Source organism: Naegleria fowleri (assembly GCF_008403515.1).
Source record: "Naegleria fowleri strain ATCC 30894 chromosome Unknown tig27, whole genome shotgun sequence".
Classification (NCBI taxonomy): domain Eukaryota; phylum Heterolobosea; class Eutetramitea; order Acrasida; family Naegleriidae; genus Naegleria; species Naegleria fowleri.
The window spans coordinates 39,565-56,189 of NW_025407959.1; the positions used below are offsets into that span (position 1 = coordinate 39,565).

The 16,625-nt window shown below is 37.7% G+C and overlaps 5 protein-coding genes across 5 annotated transcripts; 4 read left to right on the forward strand and 1 right to left on the reverse strand.

The window, feature by feature from the left end:
* Positions 1-249: 249 nt before the first annotated feature.
* Positions 250-2,427, reverse strand: FDP41_001510 (uncharacterized protein; the record flags this gene model as incomplete). The annotated part of the gene is made up of 1 exon (XM_044704603.1): positions 250-2,427. The coding sequence occupies one exon, from the start codon at positions 2,425-2,427 to the stop codon at positions 250-252; it is 2,178 nt and encodes a 725-aa protein (XP_044563880.1).
* Positions 2,428-4,072: 1,645 nt separating this feature from the next.
* FDP41_001511 (uncharacterized protein) lies at positions 4,073-5,408 on the forward strand (the record flags this gene model as incomplete). The annotated part of the gene is made up of 3 exons (XM_044704604.1): positions 4,073-4,578; positions 4,637-4,889; positions 4,950-5,408. 3 exons carry the CDS (start codon positions 4,073-4,075, stop codon positions 5,406-5,408), a joined length of 1,218 nt encoding a protein of 405 aa, XP_044563881.1.
* An 834-nt stretch (positions 5,409-6,242) lies between these two features.
* On the forward strand, positions 6,243-7,576 carry FDP41_001512 (uncharacterized protein; the record flags this gene model as incomplete). The annotated part of the gene is made up of 3 exons (XM_044704605.1): positions 6,243-6,721; positions 6,780-7,032; positions 7,106-7,576. The coding sequence occupies 3 exons, from the start codon at positions 6,243-6,245 to the stop codon at positions 7,574-7,576; spliced, it is 1,203 nt and encodes a 400-aa protein (XP_044563882.1).
* Positions 7,577-8,140: 564 nt separating this feature from the next.
* Positions 8,141-9,223, forward strand: FDP41_001513 (uncharacterized protein; the record flags this gene model as incomplete). The annotated part of the gene is made up of 2 exons (XM_044704606.1): positions 8,141-8,327; positions 8,757-9,223. The coding sequence occupies 2 exons, from the start codon at positions 8,141-8,143 to the stop codon at positions 9,221-9,223; spliced, it is 654 nt and encodes a 217-aa protein (XP_044563883.1).
* Positions 9,224-10,803: 1,580 nt separating this feature from the next.
* Positions 10,804-16,624, forward strand: FDP41_001514 (uncharacterized protein; the record flags this gene model as incomplete). The annotated part of the gene is made up of 2 exons (XM_044704607.1): positions 10,804-15,426; positions 15,509-16,624. 2 exons carry the CDS (start codon positions 10,804-10,806, stop codon positions 16,622-16,624), a joined length of 5,739 nt encoding a protein of 1,912 aa, XP_044563884.1.
* Between the last annotated feature and the right edge of the window lies 1 nt (position 16,625).

A 16,625-nucleotide genomic window follows, 5' to 3' on the forward strand; every position in this document is an offset into this window, starting at 1 on the left:
TAAGCATTGCATGTCCAGTGAAACTAGAATTCTTGAAGTCGAATCTGCCTCCCTATTTATTTGTCATACTTTATCAATAAGCCATCCAAATTGATGAATTCTGATGTTTTTTAAAGTGTTTTCTTGTGACCAATAATACATGCAATTATGGTGTCTCATCGTCTTTGATTTCATTGTGATGTACAAGTTGTTCCTCAGAGGATCATGCTTAAGAATCAACATCAGGTTGCAATATATACTTGTCAATATTTACAGACGTTTCTTTATTACTTTATGGTGATGTGAAGTGGATGACACAGTCATTGCAGATCCACCACAACTGGTTGCAGCAACATTCACGGCACTCAAATTCGATGAAATGAGTTCCTTCCAAGCTCGAAGGCCATCGTAGACATACTTTTCACGTTCCAATCGAACCAAACAATCGGCGAGTAGATACAACTCACGATCGTTAGGATCATCATACCATGTAGAAGCTGCCAATGCATTTTGAGGATGTAAGGCATAACAACTTGGAGAATTGTCCACAATAATGGTTTGATCCAAATCTCGTCCTAACTTGGACAAATCCTTAATGTAGGTGTCACCGACCTTGGTGCAGTGCTCACGGAATAATCGTCCCTCAACAACACCATGCTTGTCTAAAATATCAAGCAAAGGATTGGCATACAATGAGAGGGAGGCAGTGAAAATGACAATCTCAAAGTATTTGCCCATTTCTCGAAGGAATTCATCAACGCCTGGTCTCTTTAACACGTAGCATTGATACACTCGGCCATCCATTTCAATGGGCATTACAAAATCAGCCTGATCAGTATGTACAAAGACCGAGTGAACAAGAGTTTCATCGAGATCGAGAACAAGAGTCTTTTTTCCTTGCACGTGAGATCGTTGTGGAGCTAACAGAGGTTTGATCAAACCTGTAGAGGCATTAGTGGTGGTGAACGAAGGAATGTGTTTGTGTGAAGATTTTTTGGTCTCGTATGAGACTTGTTGTTGTTGTTGAGCGAGCTCAGCATTGATACCGGATTGAGGGAGTTGTTTTTTTCGCTTCTTCTTTGTGGTGACTGTCGTGGTGGTGGTTTGCAATTCTTCCTCGGTCTCAATTTCAATCTTTTCCAAGTTGTTGTCACTGGAGCTTGCAGCTTCGTCATTCACACTCTTTCTTCTCAGAGTGGTTGTCGTGGTTGTAGTGGTACGAATAATTTCAGCATCATCGACTGTTTCGCTCTGAGTGGTGGTGCTAATGGAATGTGTGGAGGTATTCTTTGGATTTGGAGCTTGGGTGACAATTAAGGATGGATTAAAGTAGACGGCATCATTGGCAGTGCCTTGATGTTGAGTGGTGGTTGGTTGTGATGAGGAGGATTGATTAAAGCTACTATTTTGAGCACCATTCGTCATGTCATTCAATGAGGAAGATGTTTGTGATTGATTCACTGATTTCTTACTCTTCCTTGATAAATATCCTTTGAGAGACTTGAAGAAATTTCCAAGAATTTGTTTTGAGCTACTTCCTGGAGTTCCTTTCTTCTTTTGTTTCTTTTTAGGTGTGGAGGATTGGAGAGTGGTGTATTCTTCTTCGGGTGGTTGTTGAGATGATGATTGTTTTTGTGGAGTTGAATTGCTAGAACTTGTTTGCTGAGAAGCATTGACTGCTTGATCCATTGCCTTATCCATGGTTTGTGCAGAGAGAGAGGAATGACGTTTGACAACCTTCTTGGTGGTGCTGGTCGTTTTCACGGTAGTCATGGTTGAAATACTCTCGAGTTCTGTATCCACAGCCGAGAGTGTTCGTGGTGAGAGACGAGGTGTATTATTATTACTACTACTAGTAGTATTCAAGACACCTGTTGCAGAGGCAGCTGGAGAAGTCGAAACTGAAAGTGAGCTCGAGTACAAATTATTGTTACTTTGTGCGTTTGGGGTAGATGACGAATCAGAGGCCATGCCAGTATTCTCTGAGAGAAGCAAGTCTTCTTGTTGTTGCTCTTCACTTGCAGCAGAAGGACTTCCACTGAATAACAATTCGTCATCATCGTCCACGACAGCAACATCTCCAACAAGAACCGAACATGGACCATTGACGGATTCGTTGGCAGCTATGGTGGCCACAATGGTGTTATCGACATTGGTTGTGGTTGTTTCTTCAACAATGATCATTTCTTCATTGCTGGTGGTGTGAGAGTCGACTGTACAAGATTCAGAAGGTGATTCCATGTAGTTGTTGTTGTTGTTGTTGTTGATGTTGTTTGTGGTTGATAGATTCGGCACCAAACGAATCTCCTCATAGGTAGAAGTGGATTGAGGAAGAATGGCTTGAGTGACTAGCCTTGAAATATCAAAAGGAGGAAGTTTGGAAGCAGAACAGCTTGCTGAGCTTGTTTGTGGTGATAATGGTGGTGGTGGTGGTTGTAATGAAGACATTTTGTTATGAGAATGATGATATTATGGTGAGAAGTGAGTCTTTTAGGAGTGAAGAGTCGGTCGTCGGATGATGAAATTTATGGATGGAGAAAGGGAGAGAGTAGTTGCGGACACAACGTAGAGAATATTTAGAGAGAGAAACTAATAATGGGACTGGAATGGGAGAGAGAGAACGAGTATTCACTGAATAATAATAATCAAAGGGGATTGGTGTTGAAGCAAATTAATTGAAATGGCAAATTATTATTATGGACTCGATGATGATGATATGCTTCTGCTGCTGAAACTGAATCCGTAGTGGGAGCAGAGAATCAAAAAAGAGAGAGAGAAATGAAGAACGGATGATGATGTTCAACTTCAATAGCTGTTGATGGAAATCAATGAATGGAAATCCGAGATCAAAATTGAACGAGAGAGATGGGAAAGAGTTGAACTCATAAACACAATCGATGAATATGCGAATATATTGGATTCTTCGGCTCAGACCAATTGGTTCCTTCTTTGATGAAAAGCCAAAGAGGTCTCACGACAAGAATTGTTTTTGATGAAAATGATTCGTGGATGTCAGTTGAGAAGCACAGAACAGCACCCAGACAAGAACAATGAGAAAGTGGATTCGATTATTCTTTTTTCAGGTCGATGAATTTTTATGTTGGCTGTCAATTTGTGGTACGGATCTTTTCACAACAAATTTGCTCTTGACGTGGGACATGTTTCGTTTATATGCTGCGAATTGTGCTTTTATTGTATCAAGCATCATTATGGACAAAAACTCACCGCCCTAAACAGAAGGTGTTGACAATTTATAGAAGGAGCTACAGTTTCATTTAGAGGCGTTTTTGTCATTTGGCATGCACTATTTATCACTACTTGAAGAACTACTTTTCTTTGAAGTTACAGCTGATGATACTCTCAAAGACACTCCAACGTAAAAGTACCCTGTTCGAGGGAACTGAAAAAGGTCTTGTCTTTTACTTGCACATACCTTTTAGAAACTTTGCGAATCATAACAAGTGAACGATTCAATAAAGTATTAGATAATGATAATGTCAACGACGAAGAACAAAGGCCATCTGTAGAGCTCGGTTCATCACGAAGAACTGAACTTGTGAATATCTTAATCTGTTCCATTTTCACGATTCAAACTAACAACTCTAAAAGTCAAGATATTAACTTGAGGTAGAAACATTGTGAATCATGATAATCCAAATTTTCTGGTAAAAACAAACAAAATGAAATAGATCTTTCAGACCATCTCACCATCTTTAGAAAGAAAATATAATATAAAATAAAAATAATTGGACATCATCGTATGGTGAGATGGTCGAGCGGTCTAAGACGACACGTTAAGGTATGATTAATACCGTGTTCCGCAAGGGCGTGGGTTCAAATCCCACTCTCATCAATTTTTTTGTAACAACGTGATGAAAAACAATTTTTTTTCTAAATCACACACTGTCAAAATCTGTCATTGTCAGTATCCTGCCTTTTACTAACATATCTCGTTTGAAATCTGCACAGTTTGGATCGTTGGAGATAAGGGAAGATTTTGAAATAACACCTGTTGTCTCTCGCATGATCCCATCACCAAACAAAAAACAATCGTCAACTGTTTCTCAACGGTGCATTGTTTAAATCTTCACCTATGACAACGGAAATCGGTATGAACTTTCCTCTACATCAACAAACGACTGTTCAAGAAATCCTGAATGGAGCAGCTCTCCAAAGTATTAGTAACAGCAACAACAATTCTTCTTCGAATATAACCCAGGCCCGTCCCACCAATCTCTTAACAAGTTATCAATATGCTGCGTTTGCAATTAATGGACCTTTTCTCGTGGTATTCTCCTTGACCAGTATTGTCATAATTTCAATCATGATCAAACTCAGAAATCAACAATCACAAATGTCAACCTCTCATCGAAGTGAAGCAAAGAAAAATCAAAGAATTTTGTTTTCCCTATTGTTGAGTCTTTCCCTTTGTTCTCTTTTAAACATGTTCACCAGAATTGGATCAGAGTTGACCTATGTCAGCAATCAACCAAAAACTGTCTTAATAGCAAATTCAATACTGAAAGGAATTGATCGAAGTGTGCTTTGTCTGACCACACTATTTGAATTTCTTCTCATAACATTTGTTTCTCATGTGTTGTAAGTACAACTGCAATACCAATTCATGAACTTTAATCCTTAATTTGACAATTGTCAGTTTGGGGACCACCAGAAAAGTTGGAGCCATTTCAGAGAAAAAATACAGGATATTACGAATTCTGGTATTGCATGTTTTCACCACTGTTTTGACAATTGACCTTCTTACAGTTGCAATTTTTTGTCTTGTCGTCGGTGGAGTGTTAGCTGCCGATTTAGGAGCAGCAATTGCCAACTACTTTGTCATGACCGTTCTTATTGTAGCAGCTCTTTCTTTTGCATTGATAACTTCTCTTCAACTTTCACTAATGCATGTAAGTAATAGACCAATTTGAATGTCACAAATCATTTGAAAATGCGCATTTCCTTAATAGTATGTTGGATTTTTATTGCTTCGATCCATTCAACAAGGAGAAAAGAAACTCCAAAATTCTTCATTGAACACTATTCCCAAAACTCTTGAAGAAGAGAATCCCAACTCCAAGCTTTCCAAAATTCCATCTCATTCTGCTCTTCAAGGTGTCAACACGAAACGAGTGGCCTTAAAAAAAGCCATTTCCGTCTTGATTGGTGTCACGATCAGTTTAGTATTTCAATTTTTAGGGTTCTTTTGCGTTCCATTTACCATGTTGAATAGTAATGCCATGTTAATATTTTTTGCTTTGCATGACTTGACGTTGGCTTTTATTTTGATTTTATTTGTGGTTATTTATCGACCTCTTCATGACATTCAGGAGACTAACTCGACATCTTTTAATGCAAATGTTCAGCAACAAACATCAACGACTGGTGATAAAAACAGCCAAAAAGTTTTTCCGTCGGCTTGTGTTTGATTATTTAGATTCATTTCACAACTGTCATAGAGAAGAAAGATTCTATTGAGAGAGGAATATGTTACTTATGAAATCGTTTGGGTTGATTTTCATTGGAGCATGTAAAGTTAGGATAGTTCTTGTACTTTCCAGTTCAAATGAACCCAAAAAAAGAAAAGGTCAATATTTGATGTAAATTGTCAACTTGAATAAATGCATTAAAATCAGAAAAGCTTTAATCACTTTCATTAGTTTTGCAACACTTTCATCCACAACTGAAAGGAATAAGAGAAAATGCTAATTCGGTATTTAATCATTAATATAATCATCAACTTGTCCGAGAGGGAAAAACTCGATACAGAGACTTCATTAAACATTGTCAACAACATGTGATCTTTTTCAGGGCTGAGAGGCTTGAACATCTCTCAAGATTCACTGTTGACATTGACAACAATTCCCTGACTGCGAAGGTCCTTCGATTCACATTTTCATGAAATCAAAGAGCCTGTTGATTAGTCATAGTGTCAAATTCTTTGTTCAAGTTCAACAATTCAATATATTTAACGTTCTGCCCTTCATTCATCAAAAAATGTCAAAAGTGACCCATGATTGTCGCCACTACAACAAAGCGCACATCACTAATTGTCAGTGGCACTAGGATCCACTATAAGTCTCGACAATGAAATGATCAAAGAATTGTATTCCTTTTTTTGACTTAATTCCGAATAAGAGTTGGGTATTCAGAGATAAGCACGATAGAACCGAAACAATATTGCTTTTGATCTTCACATCATCATCATCATCAAACAAAACTCTCCAAGTGTTTTGATTTAATTCTTTCGAAGGAGCATCATCATGACCTCTCTTCATCTCATTCCTCTTCAACACAAGTCGGAAGAGCTCTTTGAAATAGCTCTCGAACAAAACAATTCTTCTTCTCCTTATTCGAATATCACCCAACTGGTCAATTCCACCAACCTCATGGCCAGTTATCAATATACTGTTTTTGCAATTAATGGACCTTTTCTCGTGGTATTCTCTTTGACTAGTGTTGTTATTTTCTCAATCATGATCAAACTCAGAAATCAAACATCATCCTCTCATCGAAGTGAAGCAAAGAAAAATCAAAGAATTTTGTTTTCCCTATTGTTGAGTCTTTCCCTTTGTTCTCTTTTAAACATGTTCACCAGAATTGGATCAGAGTTGACCTATATCGGTACTCAACTTAAAACTGTTTTAATAGTTTTTTCAATACTGAAAGGAATTGATCGAAGTGTGCTTTGTCTGACCACACTATTTGAATTTCTTCTCATAACATTTGTTTCTCATGTGTTGTAAGTACAACTGCAATACCAATTCATGAACTTTAATCCTTAATTTGACAATTGACAGTTTGGGGACCACCAGAAAAGTTGGAGCCATTTCAGAGAAAAAATACAGGATATTACGAATCCTGGTATTGCATGTTTTCACCACTGTTTTGACAATTGTCATTATTACAGTTGCAATTTTTTGTCTTGTCGTCGGCGGAGTTTCAGCAGCCGAATTGGGAACCATGATTGCCAATTACCTTGTGTTGTCTAGTCTCATTGTTGCTGCTCTCGCTTTTGCATTGATAACTTCTCTTCAACTTTCATTCATGCATGTAAGTAATAGGTCAGTTTTTTTGAATGTCAAAAATCACGTTCTTCATTTGAAAATGTTCATTTCCTAAATAGTATGTTGGATTTTTATTGCTTCAATCGATTCAACAAGGAGAACAGAAAATTCTTCAAAGTCCATCTTTGAGTACTTTTCCTAAAACTCAAGTAGAAGAGAATCCAAAATCTCAGTCTTTTAAAACTCTACCTCCTCTTTCAGTCCTTGAAAGTGTGAACATGAAACGAGTGGCCTTAAAAAAAGCCATTTCCATCTTGATTGGTGTCACATTCAGTTTATTATTTCAATTTTTTGGTTTCTTTTGCATTCCCTTAGCTGTGGTGAATAGCACCTTCATGTTAATATTTTATGGTTTGCATGACATAACGTTGGCTTTTATATTGATTTTATTTGTTATTATTTATCGACCTCTTCATGACATTCAAGAGACTTACAATGAGTCTTTTCTTAAGCAACAACAACAACACAGATCAACAACCACTACTTTGGAACCCCATAGCAAAAAAGTGGTTGCATCGACCAGTGTTTGAAAAAAACGTCATCAATTAATACTTGTCATCAGCACTTGTGGCAAGGGAATTGATGGTGTTTGGAAACCATGAGCGTCTTTTAGGATTTCCTTTCTTAGATCTTGACATAAGGTCGGATAGATTCTACTCATTCCATTTTGTCCTCTAATTATTGACCCTGATTAAAGTGATAATATTCAACTGTACTTCTTTATTAAGGTTTCTCAAAAGAGATTATTACTTAAATATCAGACATTGTTAAAGTTTGCGAGTTCTTGATCTGTAAACGTCTTCATCCTCGATTTATACAACAACAAATGTTCCGTCACATGTTTCAAATCAGCACTCTCTATTTCAAAGTTCATCAATCCAAAGAACGAACAGATTTGAACCAAATTCATTGTTCTTCCACCAACAAAAAGCTTTTGAAATTTTTTCGCCTTCAACAGAAATGTCAAACCCGCAAACTGTCAACATCAACCATCAAAAAAAATTTTCAACATTGTCTTGTCAGTCACCACAAACAACGAACATTACACACACTTCATTCCAAACCGAACCTACCACAAAAACAACCACAACACAATGGCTGAATATAAATTCGTCGTCTTGGGAAGCGGAGGTGTCGGTAAAAGCGCCTTGACCATTCAATTCATTCAAGGAAACTTTGTTGAAAAGTATGACCCAACTATTGAAGACTCTTATCGTAAACAAATTGAAGTCGATGGAAAGGCATGTATGTTGGATATTTTGGATACTGCTGGACAAGAAGGTAGGTGATTGTTGGTATTGATGATGATGATTGAGAGATTCAATGTTATTCATTTGTTATATTTGATGGATGATGATGATATGATTATAATTATTGGAATCATATGGGTCCATGTTCACACATGTGGTGGTTGTTGTGTAACACCTTTATATGCGTGTGTGTGTCTCAACGATGATGATGATGACCATTGTTGTTGAACTCTCTTTTTCCAAAATTGAAAATACTTTGTGTGTTGTGGACTCTCGTAATATGAATGACCCATTCTTCATTCAACCGAACCGTTCATGATCCGCAACACATGGACAACAACCCCTTCATGATTGGTCGTCGTCTTTTCAAACTCTCTTTTTTCTCACACTTTTTCCATTTTCATCATCACATTCACCAAAACGATCACCACTTTCACAACCACGACCAACACGACCATAGAATACTCTGCCATGAGAGATCAATACATGAGAACTGGTCAAGCCTTCATTCTCGTCTACTCCATCACTGACCCTTCCTCCTTCGAAGATTTACTCACCATTCACGAACAATTGTTACGTTCCAAGGATGCCGATGAAGTGCCAATTGTTCTCGTTGGTAACAAGTGTGATTTGGAAGAAGAACGTGCCGTTTCCAAGGAGGAAGGTAAATCCATGGCTGAGAAGTTTGGTGATCATTGCAAATTCTTGGAAGCTTCTGCTAAGGAATCCATCAATGTGGAGGAAATTTTCACAAGCTTGGTTCGATTGGTGGACAAGTTTGAGAATGGAGGAGGTGATGATGATGAAGCCGATGAAAAGGATGATGAAAAGGAAGGAAAGAAGAATGAAAAGAAGAAGAAGGATTCGAGTGGAAAGAAGAAGATTAATATTAATATTAACTTGCCAAAGAAGTGTATCGTGTTGTAAAGAGAGTCATGACATTACTGACATTTGTGTAACATTATTCCCTCTCCTCAGCACAGAAGAAGAATAAACAACAACAACAACAACTAGATGCAAATGTGTAGAATGATGTTTCTTGATGAAGAAAGAGAGCAGCTATTGGTGTTCACAGAGTTCAAAGGGATCGTCGTAATCGTTTCTTGCGATCGTTTGAAGAGTGTGTGACAATAATGAATGTAAGATTCTGTACATAGTTATAAATAATATATATATACATAGTTTTAATTATATAAACATATTTACAATAATTAAACATATTTACAATAGGTTATAGATATTCCCTCACATGAGTCGAAATGAACAAGAATTTGATTTTTCAACACATAGGAAGAGGAACACACAATAATATTCCACTTGGGATGGTCATAGTCTTCAATACTTAATGATGGTGATGATGATGGATAGTATACTTTGATTTACATTTGTGATGGTTGCAACGACATTTTCGACAACCCCACATATCTCTCTTGTATCCATATTTACACCATTTATGGCAATAGAATGGTCGACAGGGTCTATGTCTACATCGACATCGTTTTTGACAGCCACAATGATCTCTCAAATAACCGTATTTACACCATTTGTGACAATGGAACTTTTTACACTTTGGAAGGTAAACCAGTCCAGGAGGGACAAATTTTTGTGCCTTCTGCTCTTCTTCATGACCATTGACAGCAATGGCAGCCAATGCCAAAGCAAGAAGGAGTAAGAGACAAGCACCTGAAGCAAGAAGGTTGAAACGTTTGTTATTGGTCTGAAAGTTCATGATGACAATTAAATTCTTCAACGAGTTATTTTTGTTTGATTTGATTTAGCTCAAGGCAGTTTCACTATTTATTGTGGAAATGTTCATTTCAAAATGGTAAAATACCAATTAGAGAGCTGTTTAATCATGGAAACTCAAACGTGGTGTTGTGAAATCTGGAGTTTTGGATCACCATCATGTTCATGTACCAGTTCCAAGTTTTTCGATGAACTTTGGATAACATTGTGGGCATGTTTAAAACAAGATCTTTCCAACAGAAACAACAACCAGTGAAACACAAAGTTTCAGAATGGCCACTCGCCCAATGTGGTTGTTTCCGAATTTGTTCAATATTGATGATGTCGTAAAATTTGAGGCTCAGGAAAACCTTGTTGATTTCATCATTAAATGTAATAACTGTGAATAATAATATTCACACACATACACGAGTTGGATCTAAGGGAATCTTGAATTGCTTTTATCAAGGAATCACAATCCATCAAAGGAGGAGCCACTAACTACAGAACAAGGGGATCTTGTAATTTATGTGAGCGTATAATGGTAAGGAAGCATTCATGAATCGCAATAGAGGATTGATGATTTCTATCACTTCCTCGAGCATGCTGTCGACATGTAAAATGATCAGGTCATTAAAATATCATAATATTTGGCGCCATTTCATATTTACAACAAAAAAAATTATAACGTAATCAGCTCTTTGAATTCATCCATCAAATTTTTCAAACACTTCAAGATCGCTTCTCACCACCATCTGAAACAATAGTTACATCATCACCTCATGAAAACACTCCCAAAGTACGAGAGGGATTTCAGGTATTTTTCCTTTTACCTTGACACCAGCTATCCTCTCATTCCGCCTGTGGTACCTCAAATTCGGAATGAGCAACATCAAGGAGACCCGACATCACAGGAATTGGGATCCTCTGAAACGAGTACAGAAAATGCTTCAATCCCTTCGGATCCTTCTGCTCATTTGGAACTGGAATTGGCAGAAAGAGATAATTTTCTCGAGACATTGTACGGTCATCTTCCTTTAATTGAACAAAATCCAACCATAGATCCGTCAAGATTTAAAATTTTAATTTTCAATGAAGTTCTTCAATTGGCAAAAACTCAAAAATTTGAAGAATACACTGAATATGAAAAGAATTTAGCAGAAGAAACAAAACTTGCTTCCAATAATTCTTCAAACAAAAAACCCTTAAAAGAGGTGGAGAGCGAAGAGGAAATTAAGAAAAAAATTGCCAACCTGAAAAATGATCGCAAACGTCTTCTAGCTCTCATCTACCGAAGAAGCATTAATTTTCATATCGAGGATTTCATTAAAAAGAAGGCGGAAGAGGAAAAGAAAAAACAAATCGAATTACAAAAAAAGGAGGAAGAAAAACGAAAGGAGCGAGAAAAGGCAAACAATGCCAATAACAAGAAGAATGCCACAGCGGCGTCAACAAACGCAACACAATCCGAGATTCCTCCTCCGACTGAAGAGCGACCCAACAGCCGAGACTCTTCCACTTCACAACAACCACAAGAAGCAATACCTCTCACAAAAAATTCACCCATACTCTTCTTTTTATTTAAAGATTATCCAACAACTAGTGACGAAGCAAATCAGCTGGTGGATGCTGGAGTCAATTTCGATTGTATTGTTGTGTTAAAGAAGGAAAAAAAGAGAGGTCCTCCTCCAATATCTGAGGAAGAATTAAATCAAAAATTGAACGACAAGAAAAAGAGACCAAAAAGCAATGACACCAAACAGAGACCAAAAAGTGGAGGAAGTGGAGCAGCAAAAAGCAACAATCAACCAAAGAAAACAGTTCCACCAGCATCTTCGTCAACACCAAATGTACCTCCAATATTCGAGCCTGAGAAAAGACTATGCCAACTCGTAGAAAAACACCAGCAAGTATTACAGGAAAATAATCGAGCTAATCTCCTCAGGAATATTATGTACATACATTATTCTTTTGTACAATATGTTTACGATGATGACAATTCGAAATTTGATCCAGGTGACAATGTAGAGTGCGAGGTAGCAAGATTTTTCTCCACACTCGTTCAAAATGCCCAGCTCATAATGAATCACTATGACTCGTATTTGGAAGACACTGGACATCAAACATCTACCTACGTCTCAGATGACAAAATTCAAGTTGATTTGAGTTATTATAACAAACTACTCGAAAAAGTTCCCGATATTTGTTGCTCTGAAGCAGTGGTGCTACATTGCTTAATGGAACAACTTGTAAAGACGGTAGAAGAAAAGTTTGAACTTGTATCGAATGGTGACGACAAAAAGGTCACTACCCAGATTACAGAGAGTTTAAACTCGCTGCTTTCCACTACTTTTAGTCCATATAATTTTTTGCAAAAAGCAGATATTGCTGAGCAACAAACAGAGCCAAAGAACACTCTTCCAAAGATTGGAAATGTTAGCCTCATACCGTTTGGGTCCAAAATTTCTGAACACTCCTTGCATACCATTCCAATTCAGCAAGATGTAACCAATGTGGATGTTGAAAGGAAAATTACACGAATGCTTCATTTATTCCCTGATTTGGATGATCCACACCAAGATGCGCAACTTGAATCTGAAGAAGAACGAATCACTCACAAAACTGAAATTTATCATTTCCTATCAGGAAAAGATGAAGACATTCATGGCCCATACAAGTATTCCAAAGAGGAAATTGATAAGGAGCTAGTATTACAGCAATTTGAGAAAATGATGGAAGAAAGAGGCCTTAATTATAACTTTACCGATAGAAATATTCAAGAAGTTTTCTCTGTTGATACGCTAATTGAATTAATTTCAAATATTGGACTTTTCGAGAAGCCTCTTCTTGTCTCCAAGTACAATCAACTCAACCATTCTGTCCTGCTTGCATTTTATACTGATGTTCCCGCATGTAGATATGAAAGAATTTCTCTTGTAAAACGATTTTCCGTGAAGCCATACTTCTTGGAGTGGTTTTCCAAATATCAAGATTATTTCATGCAACAATTTAATAACAAGTATGAACGACAACACAAAGAAACCTATCATAGAGCTGTCAAAATGGCTCAATTTGGACTGGAGGATGATGAGCATAAAGAGACTCCTCGAGGTAACACCACAATACTTGAGGATGTTCCGGAGCATATTGTCACCCTTCCATTGCCAGAATTAGAAAAATCAAAACGCGAAGAGTTACCAGACCCAAAACATGAGAGATACATTTTTGAGGGAAAAGGTTCTAATCTCTATATTGATACTGTAAATTTTTACCCAAGTGACGGAGCAATTATTTACCTCCAGTCTGAATATTGCACAGCCAAAATGATTTCGTGCACAGTCGAGAAGGATGGAATGATTTTTGGGTTTAAAAACACCATAAAATCATTGGATAATCCTCACAATGTGCTAAAGAGGAATTGCTATTTTTCATGCACCTTTGAGGACTCATCAACCCTTCTTGTCTACTTGAGAAATCAATCGGACTCAACGAGCACCGAGGTTGATTATAGTTGCACCAATGGACTTCATGTGAGGCTGACACAAGATGGAGCCATTCATCAATTCTATCCTGCTCAACAATATTCAAAGAAGAAAATTTTTGGATCCGGGTTTAAGGGCCTTTACCAAAACGAAACTAACAAAATGAGCATTAGTTTGAATTCTGTAGATGAAATAATTCAAGTGTGGGATTCTGCAACGAACTCAGTAACTCAACAATTAGTACGAGAGCAATCAGTAACAGTCACAAAAACAGGTGTTGTGATTCGTAGATTTGAAAATGACATTTCTCAAGTAATTTTCCCCAATAGCGAGGTCCACCATTTCAACGCACAAGGAGCTTGTTTGAAGACTTCACCAACTGGTGAACGATGTGTAGAGTTACCCGATGGAACAATCGTATCTCTTCCTCCAATCAAGTACGCCAAGAATTTTGATGCATGGAAAGAAGCAGAAGTGCATGTTCGAGAGGATTTAGTGATGAAAGTTGTCTTTAATGACGGGTCCCAGTTCGTACAATATTCAGATGGTATTCGAGTGTGGAGATGTCCTGTTGTTCATGGGAAATTGTTTGTTTCAGAGGACGAGGATGAGGATGAGTTTATGCATGTTAATGATTTTTACACTCTCATCGAGAGAAGCGGCTTTGCCACTGTAAAGATCATCAAAGATCAAATGTTTTACGAGCTACCAGATCAAGCATTATTCACATACTCCTCACAAAAGTTGTATACATTCTCAAAGGACGGTCACATTATTTCTGTAGATTTGGAAAAGAATTTTGTAGATATTGAGCCATCTAGTTTATCCTTTACGTCCATTAATAAGGAGAGATTCCAAAAGAAATCATCAAAATATTATTATGGAATGTACTCCTTTGACTATTTCAATGGAGGAATGAAAACCATCGATATTTTGGGCCATGAATTTGTTGTTACAGGTACAGGTAGATCAATGATTAAATTCTTCAATGAGAATGAAAAGTCAAGCAAAGACATCCATGAAGATAGGATGCTCATTGAAGAAAGAAAGGCCAGCAGAGCTTGCACTCCTCGAACACCAAGTCGACCTGCCACGTCAAGCCAGAACAACGAAGATACAGGAGCTGTTGCAACGAGCCATTCAACAAGTCCTCATGGATCAAACTCGTTGGAAGACAATGGAAATGTTGAAAAAACGGGAGAAGAAGAGCAACCTCTTCAGCATGAAGACACTGAAGAAATTCAGGCTCTCTCACAATCACTGATTGCTTACTTTAAAAAGAATAAGGTTGGTCTCCCTCCAGTCTCGCTCATTGGTGACCTACCCAATGATGACAGTCATAAGAATCTTGCTCCTCCACGACTTTTTGAGTTGTCACTCGATGGACGCTACGCATTCGAATATATATCAGAATCGGTGATTACCCCGATAGCGGAGGCAGCCAAATCCAATACTGACAAAGTGACCCTATCTGAGGATCGAATTGGAGAGTTTAAGAGTGTATCATCTGTTCACATCTACACCAAGTATGACCAAGGTACTCGATATTTGGAAAGCCCAGAAACTGTTTACTCAATTCCAAAGGCAGTCATGCCTCTTGGAAAGTTAAAACAACTGGATCCATCGATTTTCTATCATAGACACTTTAATAGATACCGACCTCTCACTCAAGATGAAAGAAATACATTGAAAGAAAAACTTCAGCGATGGAAAGAATGGAGATCCAAACGAGAGGATTATGTCAACGAGACGATGAGCTACGACCCAGAGAAAGCAGATACCAGAACAGAACAATTGAAACAAGAAGAGGAGGCAATTAAACAAGAGTTGGCAAGAATATTTGTGGAAAAGAAGATATTCGATTCTGTAGAGCCGTCTACAAAATCAAAACAAAACGATCCGAAAGAAAAATCCATAACTGAAGTAAATACTTTACAAAAAGAGAAAAGCCCCCACAAAAAAACATTCCAATGAAAAACATGGTTTAACGATGAATGAATATAAGGAACCCATGCAGAGTAAGGACGGAGTTCCAAAATATTGGGCTGAGCCTGAAGCATTGGAAACATGGAAAACACTAGTACTTGGAATTCCAAAGAAGGAAAAGAAGACATTGAAAAATTCTGAAAAGCATCCATCATCATCATCATTAGAAAATGAAGAGTCTGCAGCAAGAGATACTGAGCAGATTTCAGGTGGTAACGAGAACAATAACGAACAAAATTCTGCCTTACAACATAACTCTAGCCAAAATGCAGCACAAAACACTACAACTTCAATGAAGGACAATACTGACGCAGATGATGATGTTAAATACAATTATAAGGACGCCTCGCTCAATAATGAAGAGACAGAACAATTCGAAGTCGTTCACACAAGAGGAGCCAACGCGTATGACCCAAGCTTTTACGATGTGAAAAATGTTAGCAAATCAGTCTGGTTCAAAAAATCATTTGTCAAAACAGCGACAGCGATCCCTAATCATGATTACAAGTCTTTGCATGACTCATCCAAGATTAAGGTCAAAACGTCCTCCATGGTGAAGAAAACAACCGTGCCTCCACTAGAAAGCACATCAACATTGAATTCACCCTCGTTCCATTCCAGAAATGAACTTGCAAATTCTTCGAGGGATTCCGCTCTTCTTTCGCCGCCAACATCTACAGGGGTGCTCTCGCATGGATTGAGCAATATTCAAATTTTCCCTAGTACCTGTAATTTTGGTTATCTCGTTGTTGGTGATGTCTACAGAATGAGTGTGCAGATGATTAATAGCGGACATGTGACTGGAAGATTCCAAATTGATTATCAAAATCGAAGTCAATGGTTCGCAGCTATGGACGGAAATTCTTCAGATTCTCTGAACAGTACTTTGAGAATTTATTGTGACAAGGGACCAATTGCACCTGGAATTAATCGAAAGATTGATTTTGAGGTTCATGCCATTCGACCTCAAAAAATTCAATACGATGTGCAAATTCGAACGGAGGAGAGTATTATTACCATTCCTGTAACAGCCACCATTCTGTCACAACAAGAATTTGCGGACAATCAATACAGAATTTCGTCACGAGTGAAGATTGCTAAAAGCAGGCCAACATTATACAAGATTGAATTTTAAT